Raw genomic sequence first — 15822 nt, forward strand, 5'->3', positions numbered from 1 at the left:
AAAACAATCTAAATACTATGTACTCTTCTTCTTTTGTACTACCTCCCTATATGCTTTTCATTTTTTGAAGAGCTTGGTTTCCATTTGTTGTGAAGCGTAAACTAGGTTTCTTCGGTGTAAGAAAACTGTAAGATTCATACATTGCTCCATGTTGATGTTTTACTGCACCATCGAGCACATGATGGTGAACACTAATCTCAAAGTTCTTTGTGGATTGTGAATAGGTATGAAGCTGAAAATTTGCTTGCAAATCTAATTCTTGGCCTTCTAAGAGAGTACAATTTGTCTTAAGGAAAATGTCTGCGGTTAGAAGGTGAGCAAATCGACATTTCACAATTGTGTCGATGCTATTTAGGCACCAGTTCGTCATTCAACTATCTATTTTCATTTTTTAAAAAGAAAACAACCACATATTAACTTCCAATGCTTGCATAAGTCATCGTACTATGATTTGGGTGTGGATCTTATGAAGGGATATGCCAAAGGTGAAATAGACCGGTCATCTTTTTTCTTCTCAAAAATAACAAAGCTTTCTTTATATATCACAAAAAATCAACAACGATGGAGCATGACCCCGGGAACGATAATTTTTCAAAATGCCTTAACTAGCAGCTAAGATGTGCAACATCATAGTGATCTCAAAATATCAAAAAAAGGAGGAAAAAAGAAGAATCAGAAGAAGAACTTATAATGTAAAAGCTTCTTGCTGGTTGGTCTCATAATTTCTTCATGCATTGGTGCGACATGTCATGATTCGAATAACCTTGCATAAACTTGAGTGGACCATGCCTATTCTTTCATGGATCCTTGCAGAATAAACCTATCATGTGAGATCTGAATAGTGCCCCATGGTTTCTCTTATTTATCTTCCTTCTATGCCTTCCATGTAGAAATTAGCATGAAATAACAAGCCTCAATCCTTGCTTAGCACTATAGAACATATTGTCATCTATAAAATTGGCCCAGTCACGCCAATACTTGCACCAAGTTAGTAATTTCCTTCAGAGCAAGGAGAGTTGCAACCAACAAAAAAAAAAGTCATATGGCTCTGCATGGAAGTGTTTCAAATCCAAAGACTACTAGTTTTGACACCCTACCGTCAAAAGGAGATGAGTGTGACATGGGGGGCATGACGTGATGCCCCGACGGCGGTGGGTCGGTGACGTTTCGGCCCCTGATTGGCTGTTGGAACGTGAACCCCACCGGCACTCCTACGGTCCCAGACGGCTGGGGAGACCGTACGGCGACGATAAGGGCAGGGAACCATTATTAATTTTTATCACTGTCATAATTTTTAATTACCTCTATTGCATTAATTAAGGTTACGAATTGTGATCGTTTTTCTTTCTTTTTTTTTTTTTTTTGCTTTTATAACAGGAAATTGATGAGATTATTTAGTCAAATAATTATTTATTGAGTAAAAGAAAATCAGTTATTACGAAACTAAATTAAATTTTAATTTTTTTATTCGAATAAACCGGCATTTAAACTAGCGACCATCCTAAAGATATAATAGTTATTATAATATTTTGGAGCCCTCTTCTGTGTTATTGTGGAGAAAAAGATAACAGCCATTATAATTAATATTATAATTAGTGTTCTTAGTGATAGCATAAATAATAATCTTTACTAGCTTTTTATTTTTTATTTCAAAATACAAGTCTTATATTAATTTCTTTCTCAAGAGAATTTTATAGGATACAATATGTATATCCACTAAAATATGACTTAGAAATAAAGCCAGCCATTATTTTTCATCATAATTTCATTATGGTTATTATTTTTTAATGTTAAAATTTTTATATCACTCATCATAAAGCAAATAATGATCATTATAATAATTCTAACAATTGCGATAATACTATACTTATGCCTTATAGGCAAATGTTATATAAAAATTATTAATTTTGTTATATAATTGAGTGTAGAGCCATGATTCAATCAAGGCTGATGTGCCATATATGGATGGTCATGATTGATAGGCTGCCCTCTGGATTTCAATTAGAGATGTTAAAGGATCATAACTCCAGTATAATTATTATCCTAATGAAATAATGGTCAAACAATAATAGTTGTAATTTAAATTTTAATTGTTAATAAAAATATCGAGTAATGGACAACTTCCAAAATAATTATGATTACCGTTATATTATTGCAAGGCCATTGTTTTAAACTAAATCATGAATACCCTCATATATATCAAATTTTGCATGAATACTCTTCGAAAATTGATATCCGCATGTATACCCTCGTAAAACACTTGTTTTGTTATTCTACCATTTTTTTTAATTCTTGTTTTTGCATATATATACTTAAAAAATTAACGGTTTCAAATTAAAATGGCTAAAATATTCTTAATGGATAGATGTGCAAAAAGAAACATTTATAAGGTACTCATGATGGAAAACAAAAAAGTAATTTTAAAATTTTATTTTATTTTTAATTAAAATAAATATGATTTTTATTAATGGTGTTAAAAAACCGTTATATTTGAAGTATTTGTGCAAAAATAGTATTTTATGAGGATAAAAAATAAATATAAATTTTAAGAAAATATTTATGTAAATTTAAATTTTTAAAAGGATATTTATTAGAAAAATTAAATTTTAAGGGATGGGGTTGGGTGCAGCTCAATAAAAGCATCTGGCTAGTGAAACGTACATGAACTGGGCCTTAAAATATAAAAAGATCTTTGGAGGTCAACTCAGTAGACAAGCCGTCATGATTGTACAGTGGATAGAGTATTATTCTTATCTTCTCACGGTCTTTTCACCTCACATCATTTCATCTCTCTCTCTCCCCCAACTTTTGTGGCCGAGAGTGGAAGTCAATTAACCTGTGTCAAATTGCACCATGTCGAAGTGGCGTAGTTCACTTATAGGGGGGGCATTCCAACTAATCCCCACCCAAAAACTTAAACTATTTTATGTATTTATTGAGTTTTATCAACGAGAATAGTTCATTACTCATTAGAGTCAAGTCCTTAATTAAGTGGAAACATCTAAGTTTGTACTAAGTAAATCAGCATAGAGTGGTGCAATCTTTTTGATATATAGTTCTAGAGCAATAACTTTTGATGTTGGTGTGTTGATTTAATTTCAACCCCCCAACATGCACAAGAGAAACTGCATTTGGTGCTTTAAGAATCCACAAGTTTGAGATTATGGGTTGAAGCTTGGCTAATCATTTCAAAATGAAATAATTAATTAGAATAGAGAGAAGGGTTTGTGGCTTATTATTTCCTAGATGGAGGATTAAATTGTGCCTTTTGACTTAACTCCTCCGGTCTTCTCATGTAAAATCCATGATATATTTGAGTGCTGGGAAATTTATGAAAAAAATAAAATGGATATTTAATGACGTGGATCATCTGTTAGCATATGCCATACTCAAACTCTCATTTTCTTTTTCTTTTTTCTTCATCCAATATAGTTAATATTAAAAAAATAAAGTTTAAGTGTTTGTAATATAGTTCGAAGTTAATTATATTGTCTATGAATATCTTTTTAGATATTATGAAGTTTATCTCAATGGATGGCTGCCTAATTTTCAGTCTCTTTGGACTTTTTGGAGGAAAAGGCACATTTAACCAGTCTTGGAAAAAGTACGAGATCAATTGTTGATGTCAATATTTTTGGCATATTTGGCTCGAGCAAAATAAGAGAATCTTTCTTCGCCGACAAACATCCATTTTTTTCAATCCTTGAAAGAATCTTTCGCTCTTTTCATCTTTGGGAACACTTGGGGTTGGAGAAAATGATTGAAGGACACTGTCAAATTTGGACTCATGTATCCTCTTTAGCTTCATCTTAAGTCTTCTATCAGTAGGAAGTGAATCAGAAAGCCATCTAATAACTATCATAGGGTCTCTTTCTAAATAAGTATGTGAAGCCCTTAATATGTACATAGCATAATTAAACCTTCCCAAACTGTATTTAACTCTACCATTTTAACTATAGTATCAAAAATCCTAACATCGCATGCAGCTACTAGTACACCACTAACACTTCTTATAATAAAGCATGCTCCACCAAAAACACCTTTTTGCATTATACTTCCATCAACATTGACCTGGAAGAAATAGAGGGGTGGTGGCTTGCAAGAGAAGTTAAAGATGCATAAATTGCATAGGGAGAGCCACAAATTGCCCCTACTATCAATAGTCACATGAAGAAATTCATGAACATGGATGGAGGCTTTTAATAGAATTAAAGTAGCACTCTATCTCATATCTTGAAAGATGTAATTATTCCTTACCAACCAGATATTATTGGCAATATAACAAATCAAAATTGCCTTTTCGATTCTACCATTACTGAAACATCTCTCTCCAATAATGTGTAGAAAATCGTCAACAAAAAAAGATGAGAAAATAGATGAATTCTAGAGTGGGGCTTGCCTTGAAGCTTGAGATGCTACATGACATTGAAGTATGGCATGAGATAAGGATTCCTCAACATCCGGGCATATCTCTTGTACCCTTTCATATCTTACTTCTTTTTGTACATATACTTTCTTTAAATTAATAAATTTAAGCGGGGAAGTACCTTACTTGCTCCACGTTGCATCAAAAAAACAAAAAAGAATATCCTCTTGGATAGTGAAACATGAAGGCTTCAAAGGTGGAATTGGGAGTAGAGCAATAAGGCACATAAGCAAGGGAGGCAATGGAATATGTACTTGGCTTTTTCAAAAGTGAATCAAGGCTTATACATCTTAGTCGTTATCATCTACTACTTGTCATCTAAAATGGGACATAAAGGCTACAAAACTCTCACTACTGCCTAGCAATGTGAGTGCAAGCAATTCCGATATCCATTCCATCTATATTAATTGTAGATTCACAATGTAATTTGATTCGATGATATCTTCTTCTAATACCATCAGTATTTGAAACTCCAACCCGGCTATCCAACAGATCATTCTGTCCAACCCAATGGACAGGTTCTCCATGAAGACAGAGACTGCAGCTGCTTTCATAGTGGAATCAGAATAGGCCAAAAGAACTCATGCTTCCCTAATGGCTGCCAACCTGAATCAGTTCCATGGAGCACAGAAGATAACAACAGCCAGGGTGGGCACTTCATATGATGTCGAGGCCTAGCGTGGCAGGTAACAGCATCATTCACAAGGATCACAGAATCAAGAAGATGGCAAGGGACACGAGACCTTCCAACGCAAAGCAAAAGCCATATATATGATGGTCTCATTCCAACTCCCATGAAGGGCGAAACCAAACCAGTGATCAAGCACACTGGTTGATATTTTTTGCTGATGTCTTCCTATCCAAAGGATGATTGATGAATATTAGGGTTTCGTAAATTGATACAGAGCGACAAAACATGGCAGTTTGTTGGCCTTCTTTTGTTATCAAGGGAATTGCTCTGGAAAATAGAGGTTAAGATGTCAATTGAATGCTTTAATAGGAACAACAATGGAACAAACGCTGCCTCTTTCCAAAATCAGTGAAACCATTGCTAATCACAAAGCATTAGTCGATTAATCGGTGAGAAACATCTGGTCAGATTCTAATACACATTCCAGCTAGCAAAAATTTTCTTTAGCTGGTGAACAGCGAGCGAAGCAGATAACACTTGTATGTTTCTATCACTGATCATTAGTTTTTACAATATCTTCTTGTAAATTATTCTTTTTCCAAATAATAACATTCGAGAAACCTGAGAAGCTAACAATTTATTGTAACCATTATACTGATCAGTGATGATGGTAGCCACTATATCGCAGTGTTATCAAAACCTTGACTTGTGATCGTAATCTCTCAGTTTCATCCCTCTGTCTATGTTTTACTATCCCTCAAGTTTGCTGCCTTCCTTTAAGGAAGGGTAGCTTTAGATGCTGGCATATAACTGAGTAAATCCATTGCCTAATGTGTCATGCCATGTACTGCAGCATGAACCAGCAGGATACCAGCAACCTCAAATCACAGTTCAAATGTGTGCCTTGTAATACATAATAAATAAATAATATAAAGAAAAATAGGTGGCTAGATAGATAGACATACAGGCACAAGTTTTCTCCTGCTTACAAGATTACTGATAAATTGCGACAATGTAACAAACAAAACAAAAGCCTCATTCCATTCTTTTTAATTATTTAAGAATCATGTTTGTATCACCATGACATGCATCCCTAGAATTTTGGAAGTTTAATATTTTGCAACAGAGTACAAATGAGTGGTACTACAATTTCAAATACTAAAGCAGAATCTCCAAGATTACACTGCAGCAAAGGGGTTGATTGCTTGATCTGCTTCGAAGAATGCACCAGAGATGAATGATTGATCACATGGTTTCAAGAAATAAAGGAGATCCAGTATCATAATCCAAAGAAGCCTGCATCAACCCTAAAATCACCCTCCTGTCGTAGATTATAGCAAAACATAACTATGAAATATATGAGCTTAAACATAAAGATAAGGCTCTCTATTTAGAGGAATGCATAAGTAACATGTCACAGTATATTGATGGATATTAGAGAAATTGCTACAAGTTTTGGAAGACAAGTCTTTGCATGCAATTGCAGGACCCAACGATTTTTCGGTTGACTAACCAACTTATCTGACCTGAAGTATAGCTTTCCCAGAGGATTAAAATCAATTGGACGGCTTCTTACAAATGCGTTTATCGCATGGCCTAATGAATGTTGTAGACATTCATTCCATGAAACATCAAAAAATATTAGGGCATTAGCTAGAGGGTACATCATGGCCTCGTGAGGTTTTATCATTTGAGACATACATATTTCACTGCAGTTGTAAGAATATCAAAAAACATCAGAACAAGTCATACAAAATTACTGAAGTGGTTTAGCATCAGTTAGATCCATTAGTAGCAAATCTTCTGGTACATAGGAAACCAAATCTTCATTTTTCATAGGACCGGATTAAACTAAGCTAACTAAGTAGCAGAAAAATTTGAAAATTTAGTTAACTTCCAGAGACCCGCACTGGCTTGGGGATGATTGTGCTGAAACACTGTCACAAATATTGGCTCTGATAATATTGTCATTGTTTTCACTAATTAAACAATTGCTTTTTAAAATTAGTGATTAAATTGAACAAATGAGATTAAATTGTGTTCCGTAGACATCTGCATTAAGTATGCCATATTAAGTTTACATAATGATCGGATACTTTCTGTTGCTTATTGTTAGTTAATTATTAGTTTCTTTCCCTCATTTCAATCACTAGTTTCCATAATTAGCACATTTTTCTCTCACTGAGACTAATAAAAAAATAAAATATCTAATATATCCGGAACATATTGGCTAAATGCTCAGCATGTTGAGTGCAAAACGCAATGTTGGTTTACTCACATCATTTGACATCTTTGAGTCTAACAAAAGTTACACTCAACTGTAAACTCACCCATTAAGAAAAGGAAGGAAAAAAAATAATCTATCAGGTAAAACATGGTTACAAGATCTCTTTTGTATACTCTGTTTATATGTGCTTTGCTGATTCATGAACCTCTTGCCATCTGTCCTCTGATGTCTCCCCTCTGAATCAATCTTATTGTCCAATTAGTATCCAAAATGCACCACCCATTTTCCAGGGTCCTTTACCAGTATGATGGGCAAGATGCACAGCTAAAGGCCTGCTATTCAGAGAACTCTAATCTTTTACCTGATAAAACTCCTATAAAATGTGTTTTTCAGGGGAAAAAGAGCCCTCTCAGTTCATTCATCAAATCTTTACTTGCATGCTGAAACAATTTAGCATGTGCAATATCCTTAAAGTCTGCAATTCAACCCTGTTATATATAACTACAATGGTCTTCTAAATCTTTACAGCTAGAGTTGCAAACTATGAAAGTTGATGTCCTCACTTTCATCACAACAAAAATATTTGTTTCCTGCATCTAATCCAATCCTAATTAAGAAAATAACACAAACCACCTGAAATCCTCAGAAATTTCAGGAGCAGAGCAAGTAAGGATATAATGCATATCCTTGAGAAGCTGAAAAACAATGTATGGAAACAATCTATAGAAAGTAAAAAGACAATGCTTGCAGTGGCCTGCATCTTATAAATTGGAAATCTGTGTGCAGAAGCAAGAGACAAGGTAGTTCAGGGGTTATTTTGATCTCAAGGATATCAATCTTGCTTTGTTGAGTAAGTGGTGGTGGGGATTTCTGTCTTTAGATTCGGATCTTTTCTGTAAGTTGGTTAACTGGAATTGTTATAAAAGGAGACCTGGTAGAGGTTTGAGCAATGTTGCTTCACCTTTTTGGAAAAGGATGATAGAATCAAAGCAACTTTTCTTGTGCAGCCTCCAATTTCAATTAGTTGATGGTAAGAAAATCAGGTTTTGGAAGGATGTGTGGATTGAAGTCTCTACCCTTGCTGAAACACTTCCTAAACTGGTTGGTTTAGCCAAGGAAGACAACCTTTTTTGAATCAGATGGAAAGGAAAACTTGTCAATGCAGATTGGCTACTAATTTCAGAGATTTCGTTACTTATTCTTTCAAAGGCGACTACCTTTCTCTCTTCAAAAAGATACAAAGATACTCTCCTAACTCCATTTCTGATCATCTGCTTTGGAGATCGGTTAGCTCCGAAGCTCTTCAGGAAGGAGTTTATACAGATATTTCAACATTGGAGGTATGATTTCAGCATAAGCAAAACTTACGTGGAAATGCTGCATTCCAGACCAGGTCATATTTGTCAATTGTTAGCAGTTCACTATCCAATTCTCACAGCACAAAATCTTAGAACAAGGAGTTCAACAGCATCAAACTTCTGTGTTCTTTGCAATCTGCATAATAAAATGGTGTATCATCTTAATCTTCATTGCAGATTTACTTGAGCTACTGCAAAAAGATAGGCAAGGGTTTTAGGATAGTGGAACTTCCTTAGACAGCGAAGGAATTATGGACATCTAGTAGGAAAAGAAAAATCAGTAACAAATGGAATAATTATCGAGCAAGTCAAGTTCCTAGCCACTGACTGGACAAGGTTTGCCAATCACAATCCTTCAGCAGTTCAGACCTACTTCTTATACTTGAAAACTTAGCTATGTGCCTTGATAGGGGCAAATTTATGTTTTTTGTTCTCCTTCGCCATTCTTCTCTTTCTCCTTTATTCTTCATTTCCTTACTCTTTTTTCTACTCTTCTTCTCCTTTTTTCGTTTTTCTTGGGACTTCTTTTAGGCTACTAGTCCTATCTTTCCTTTCCTCAATGAAAGCAGTTGAGCGCCTCACTCGACCATTTTCCTCAAAATGAAATCAAATTACAAGACCACATATGGAATTAGGATGCACTTTATAAGACACCATATATATACTCCATGTCAGACCCTTACAGTGAAAAAGAAAGCGAAGTATGTACTATGTAGTTTCCAAGCAGAGCCTTCTGCCTGCAAAAGTTTCCTAAAGCAGAGCCCTCTGCCTGCAAAAGTTTCCCAATGAATCAAAATTTCATCTTGCAATTTCTTGCCAAGACTTTTACATGACTTGTACCAGACGCATTAAACAGAGGCTATTTCTCTTGCATTATTCCTAGAAATCTTAGTAAAAAAAAAATGTCAGTAATCTTCTATTCTCTTTGTCTGCCTCATGCAATACAACTTTCTCTCAGGGAAAGACCGCATTTTTTTTTTGGTTATTACCTATACAAGAAAACTTGCTCACGACAATGATAAGCATTTTTCTACAGCTTCACCCTTTTGTGGCTGAATTCTACAACAAATTACTCAGAAATAACATAGGGAGATTCCTGATGATATTAAATAATTAAAATCAAAAACCAATAAACAAATGATAAAATACAGGAAAGACAAGTGAGATTAAGAATTTTAGATCAGCATTAAACAAAAAAGGATCACGAAATATTTTACAGACTATTTTGAAAAACTCTGTAAATGAAACAACATATTCTTAATCCTTCATCAATTAGATAATTTAGAAGTATTTGGACGAAATCATAATCCCCCTCTTGTAGCCAAATGACTAATCTTGGTTTTGTATTCATAAATTTGCTTTTGTTTGTGAGCTCCTCTTTTTATGTCCAGTGTACATGCAGCCCATTAATATACTACATCTACCTTCACATATAAGAAACCAATGGATGGATCAAAGTTAATTAATGGTCAGAATAATCCATAGATGAATCAAAGTTAATTAATGGTCAGAATTATCCATAAAATTGGAAACTGTCTTTTCTCTTGGACTTTTTTCTGTATTTGTTTTATTTTAGAATTGTTGTTATTAAAGTTAATAGACCCTCCTATTACGTCATTCAAGAAAATAGGCAAGGACTATATTAACTGCAAAGGAAAATAGTGAACCTTGAGCTATGCAGTATCAGACTTATTTGGGGACCAGGTTCAATTTTCGCTTTTTGACAAATTGCTTGGACTCCTAAGACAGATGCAGTTCCTCTAGTTAGAATTTACCTTTTTCATATGTTTAACGTCTTCCCAAATCTAGGGAAGCATTGGAGAGTGGCTGTCTAGTTGCATTATATGGTATTTCTCTCAAGCTGCCAACCAGCCCTCCCTTGTCCAAGTTGTACTCCAAAGACACTTATACCAATTCATAAAGATTGTTGGTCAAAATTAAGATTGAGGATTGCTCCGCAGAATCCTTAATCAACTAATAACTAGATATGAAAGATTTTATAACTTGATATTTGTTTACATGGAGAAATTTGGACAGTAAGATATAATCAGTAAATCTGAACACATTTTTCATCTAATATATTGCTTAATATATCATTCAGATAAAAAGCACTTCCAAAAATTGTGTTAGACATAATTTACCATAACATAAATGGAGTTGCTCAACTACAAACGTTTAAGCTTAGTAATACATTGAAAAAGCATAGAACATTTTTTCTAGAGAGAAGAAAGTACGCGTAGATGTTCACAAGTCTAAGAGGAATAAGAAGAAGACCTTAGCTTTCAGGGTCACTCCGTTGATAAATTAATGAAAACCTGGAGCAATCAGGACATTGCATGCGCCCTTTAGATTGACATTTCTTACATGGTATCAACTGTTTTGGCATACTTCCATCTCCAGGTGGCTCAAAAAAATCATAAAGCATGCTGAAACCAAAGGGCCCTCCTTTTTTGACCGAACCCACTCCTTTGCATTGTGAGCAAGCTATCATCCTCAGATCACCACATCTCTTGCACATGCCCAGAGAACTGCAAAAAAGCACTCCAAAATAGGAAATCAAGGAAACATGTTAAGTAAAGAACTTTATTTAATGATGCATGTATAGTTGTAGACTTGTAGCCTGGTTTCTGCAGCTATGTAGTAGATGGCTGCTCACACAAATACTTGTGGTGCTTTTCACGCTTCAAATATATTGAAAGGCATCGAAGAGTGTATACATAGAAAAGATGAGGTAAACAAACAACTGTTGAGATCAATGCTGCCTACTTATGTGGTTCCGCTTCCACATATACTTATGAGTAAAATGAAATTTTTAGCAAAAAAAAGAAATGAAATTAAGCCAATGGGTCATGAAATCACTATCAGAACAATATACAGGGTACTTGGCTATATTGGTCATTAATACTGAGGAGACAAAGCATTTCACCGTAAATGGTATTTTCTTCATCACCAGTAAACAAATCCATTTCCAATCTCGAACAAATCAAAAATATGAATTGAATTGGATCTGCGACCCGAGCTGTAAACAAACCAACTCAAAAATGCAAAGCTGATATGTTATTGGATCTCTGAGTCATTTCCTACTCAATTCAGAAATGAATCAGGATTGGATGGTACCAGAACCCAAACCAACCCACCTAGCTTGCAAGCCTGAACACCGATAGTAAAATGGATAGGCAGGTGCATAAATAGGACCAGGAAGCCAAACATTTATTCATGCCCTACAGCACTTGTTGGGCAAATTTACTCTTTTTCATGACAACAAGGATGCAAGAAATCATGTTCACAAGTACAATTAGATGGAAAGGGAACTCCTTTTAGAGAGAGAGAAAGAGAGACCTTCTTTGAGAGGAGGAGATGAAGGCATCCACTCTAGGGGCGGCGATGGTGGCGCAGAGCAGCAGCGCGCCGACTCCAAACCCGGCTATTTCGCTGGCTGTGAGGTTTTCCATTCCCAATCACCTCAAGTCTCTAATGGCCATGCACACTGCATGTTGAAAAGAGGACAAGGAGAGAAAGGAGGGTGGCGAGGGAAAGGTAGAGAGACGACAAAGGGGCGAGGGTCGCGGGGAAAGGATGAGGAAGACGGATATTTCATTTTTGTTATAATATAATTTAGGAAACTATTTAAACCAAAAAGACCCTTTTGCTCGCTGGCTCGGTTGGTTAAGCCCCATGCCGTAGAGGTAACTGGTGCAGGTTCGAGGCTTCTTGCAAATTGAATTATTTTTGTTTGTGGTTTCATCCGTCGATTTCTCTCTGGGCAAAATATGACCAAACCCGCCAACCCGATCCGTGTTCAACCCGCCATAAACAGATTTGGGTTTGGCCTAAACAGGTTCGGGTCATAAACAGGTTGACCCGTTTAACTTGTTTATTAATTGGGTCGGATACAGATTTTAGACGTCCGACCCATTTAACCCGTATAATCTATTGGGCTGATGATCGATAAGGGCCAAGAGACAAAGGCTTAGGGCGGCCCAACTTTCTGCCACATGACCGCATGGGCCTGCATGGCCTTCGACCCGATTTCACCGCGAGCCTGCGAGGGCACGAATCGATCACTTGATCAGGGATTCACCGATTCAGGCTTCCCTCTTCCTCTCCCGTCTTCCCTCAAGACCCTCGCAGAGTCACCGCCTCGCTCAGGTCCTCGAAAGATCAGGGACCACACGTCAAGGGAGTGGAGAGAGGAAAAGATGGGAAAGAAGGCCATGGCTCCAGCGGCGGTGGCGGCGGACCTTGCTCTCGAATCACTGCCTTGCCGAACTCGATCTTTCCATCTCCGTTGTCGTCGATCTCGGCCTCACCTTCTCTCTCCGTCGAACCCTCCCACAGAGGCACAAACCACAGTCCCACCTCTCTCTCTCTCCGTCGAACCCTCCCACAGTCCCACCTCTCTCTCTCCTTCCGTCGAACCCTCCCACAGTCCCACCTCTCTCTCTCCTCTGTCGAACCCTCCCACAGTCCCACCTCTCTCTCTCCGTCAAACCCTCCCACAGACCACAGTCTCACCTCTCCGTCGAACCCCCACCTCTCTTTCTCTCTCTCGGTCGAACCCCCCACCTCTCTCTCTCGCTAGAAGCAACCCCATCGGCGGCCGAGATCGACGACAGGGTGACCAGCCCACCCTCCTAGCCTCCCATCTCTCTCTCTCTCTCTCTATTTGGTTAAACGGGTCAGAGAAGAAAACCCGACCCGTTTAAATGTTTAATCGATCTGTTTATTAAACAGGTTAAACGGGTCGGACCGGGTTACCTGTTTAATAAACAGGTCGGGTTCGGGTTTGTACTTTCTGATCTGTTTAATAAACAGGTCGGGTTCAGATTTATACTTTTCTGACCCGTTTAACATTTGACCCGACCCGTTTATGTCCGACCCGACCCGATTGCCACCCCTACTTTCTGGTAGTTCAATATTTTTTATTTTTCTCCTAATTTGTCAATAATGCATGTAAAATTCATACATAACTAAGTGGGACCATATATTATAAGTATGAATGAAAATATTAATTCTATAATAAAAAATAATATATTTTTATATGATTAATAATTTATAGGACTAATAAATATATTTTTATGAAATGTATTAATATGGAATATACAAATAGATAGTTTTAGTATTATATGGTCAATGATTTTGCATTTTTACAAAATATTAAATATGTTACTCATGGATATCTGGAATCTTTAATCACCAAAATATAGCATATTAAACATGATGATCTTAAATCATCGGGGATTAGATTATTCTGGGATAAGAATTACTGGTGTTAGCATAATTTTAGCAATCACCTAATAATCTACATCGCCTATATTATTGTTTTTTGTTAGTATAATTCTGTATCAACTTATATTATTTTTTTATTAGCAAAATCTTGTTAGAATGTTTTTAGAGATCGTATAACAACTTGTACCATCTATAATATTTTTTTTTTGTTAGCATGATCATATATCAGCCTATATTATTTTCCTTATATGAAGTTTTGTACACGAATATATATAATCCTTGAGATGTACCGAAAGTAATAAAATAGAAAAATAAAATTACTTTTCTTTCTCTCTTTTTCTCTTATTTTTCTCATTTTTTATAAATATTTTAAAATAGTATCAGAGCCATCGATCACCTAATCTACTGCCACCATCTCTTCTGTCTTTGTTGTGGTCATCATTGTAATGTATAGAAGCTTTAAAGACCCCATTACCCATCTATTGATATCTGTTTCCTCGTAAATTAACACCCAAAATCTTTTATTTCTGGTAGATTCGCAGATTCTCTATTTTTTCGCAGATTTTCTATTTTCTAGTGAATCAACATTCAAAGATCTCATACTCCTTAGTAGATCTATATATCATCTATTTTTAGTGGATTAATACTCGAAGATCTTCTATTTTCTAATGGATTTGTAGCTCATCTCCATTACTTTTCTTCTCAGCTTCAGATCTTCGGTCGTTTCTCCTCACCGTTGCTCAACCCCTTTCTCTTCATCTCTAGTTTTATTTGCTGCCTCCAGTTCTTTCACTATCAAGTTCGACGTCTTTTGCTTCTTTTCCATAGTGCCTTTGTCTACGAGGATCGTCAACCTTCGGTTGCCTTCTCTCTGAGCTCTGTCTTCACTGTAACTGTCATCTTTCATGTATCTTCTCATTGCCACATCATCAAACAAGTTAATTAGCTACATTGGTAGACACATCAATATGTCATATCAGTTAGAGATATTGACAGACAACAGTTTGCTATGTTAGTCAGTCATGTCGGTGGACGCATTAGTCGACCACATCAATGAGCTATATTAGTATTGCCAAATACATCAGTTTATTATGTTAGCTTCCTGATTTGCCACATCAGTTTTAAGCTACGATGTTAGTTTTTGTTCTGCCACATCAAATTCTCTATATCTCACATCAGCTAGACACATCAGTCTGTCATATTGCCTTCTGAGTTGTTATATCAACTTCTAATCTGCTGCATCAGCTTCTAAGCTGCTATAATAGCTTATGTTCTGCCACATCAGTTCTTGATGTACCACCACATCAGCTTTTGAGCTGCTATTTCAGCTCTGAGTCTATCACGTCAGCTTTTGAGCTGCTACTTTAGCTCTTGATCTAGTACCTAAATTTCTGGATGTATTCGTAATCTAGTTTTCAAACTCAAATTTGCATCTACAGTACCATTTCGAGTTTTAGAGAGGATGTTAGCATAATTTTAGCGACACGTAACAACCTGCATCATCCTTATTATTTTTTTTATTAGCATGATCATGTATCAACCTATATTATTTTTCTTTATTAGCAAGATTTTCTTCGAGTGATTTTAGGGATCACATAATAATCTGTATCACCCATAATATTTTTCTTTGTTAGCGTGATTATATATCATGCCTATATTATTTTTTTTATATGGAGTCTATACATAAGTAAATATAACTTCCGAGATATATCGAATGTAATGGAATAGAGAAATGAAATCACTTTTCTTTCTCTCTCTTATATTCTCTCTCTTATTTTTCTCTTCTTCTGCAAATATTTCAACAACTAGCGATCTACGATCACCAAAAGCTGGCTCCTTATTCTCATGGGAAAGGAAATATCCTATTCAAGATGGCAAAGATGGGACTTGTGAGGTGAAGAGGCTCAATGCTATCTAAGTTGTATGGAGCTGAGCAAAAGGAAAATAACCA

General features: G+C 36.0%; 1 protein-coding gene across 2 annotated transcripts; it reads right to left on the reverse strand.

The window, feature by feature from the left end:
- Window positions 1–6081: 6081 nt before the first annotated feature.
- Window positions 6082–12236, reverse strand: LOC120111093 (uncharacterized). 2 transcript variants are annotated; one of them, XM_088700949.2, is made up of 3 exons: window positions 11982–12236; window positions 10917–11170; window positions 6082–6353 (listed from the first exon to the last, which is right to left on the reverse strand). In XM_088700949.2, the coding sequence occupies exons 1-2, from the start codon at window positions 12092–12094 to the stop codon at window positions 10918–10920; spliced, it is 366 nt and encodes a 121-aa protein (XP_088557075.1). In that variant the 5' UTR covers window positions 12095–12236; the 3' UTR covers window positions 6082–6353; window position 10917. The 2 variants fall into 2 exon arrangements, with proteins under 2 accessions (XP_088557075.1, XP_088557074.1); XM_088700948.2 differs by having other exon boundaries at window positions 6082–6378.
- Between the last annotated feature and the right edge of the window lie 3586 nt (window positions 12237–15822).

The sequence above is a fragment of the Phoenix dactylifera genome, chromosome 7, assembly GCF_051530095.1.
Source record: "Phoenix dactylifera cultivar Ajwa chromosome 7, Ajwa_hap1_PhDact_Kaust_v1.1, whole genome shotgun sequence".
Lineage (NCBI taxonomy): Eukaryota > Viridiplantae > Streptophyta > Magnoliopsida > Arecales > Arecaceae > Phoenix > Phoenix dactylifera.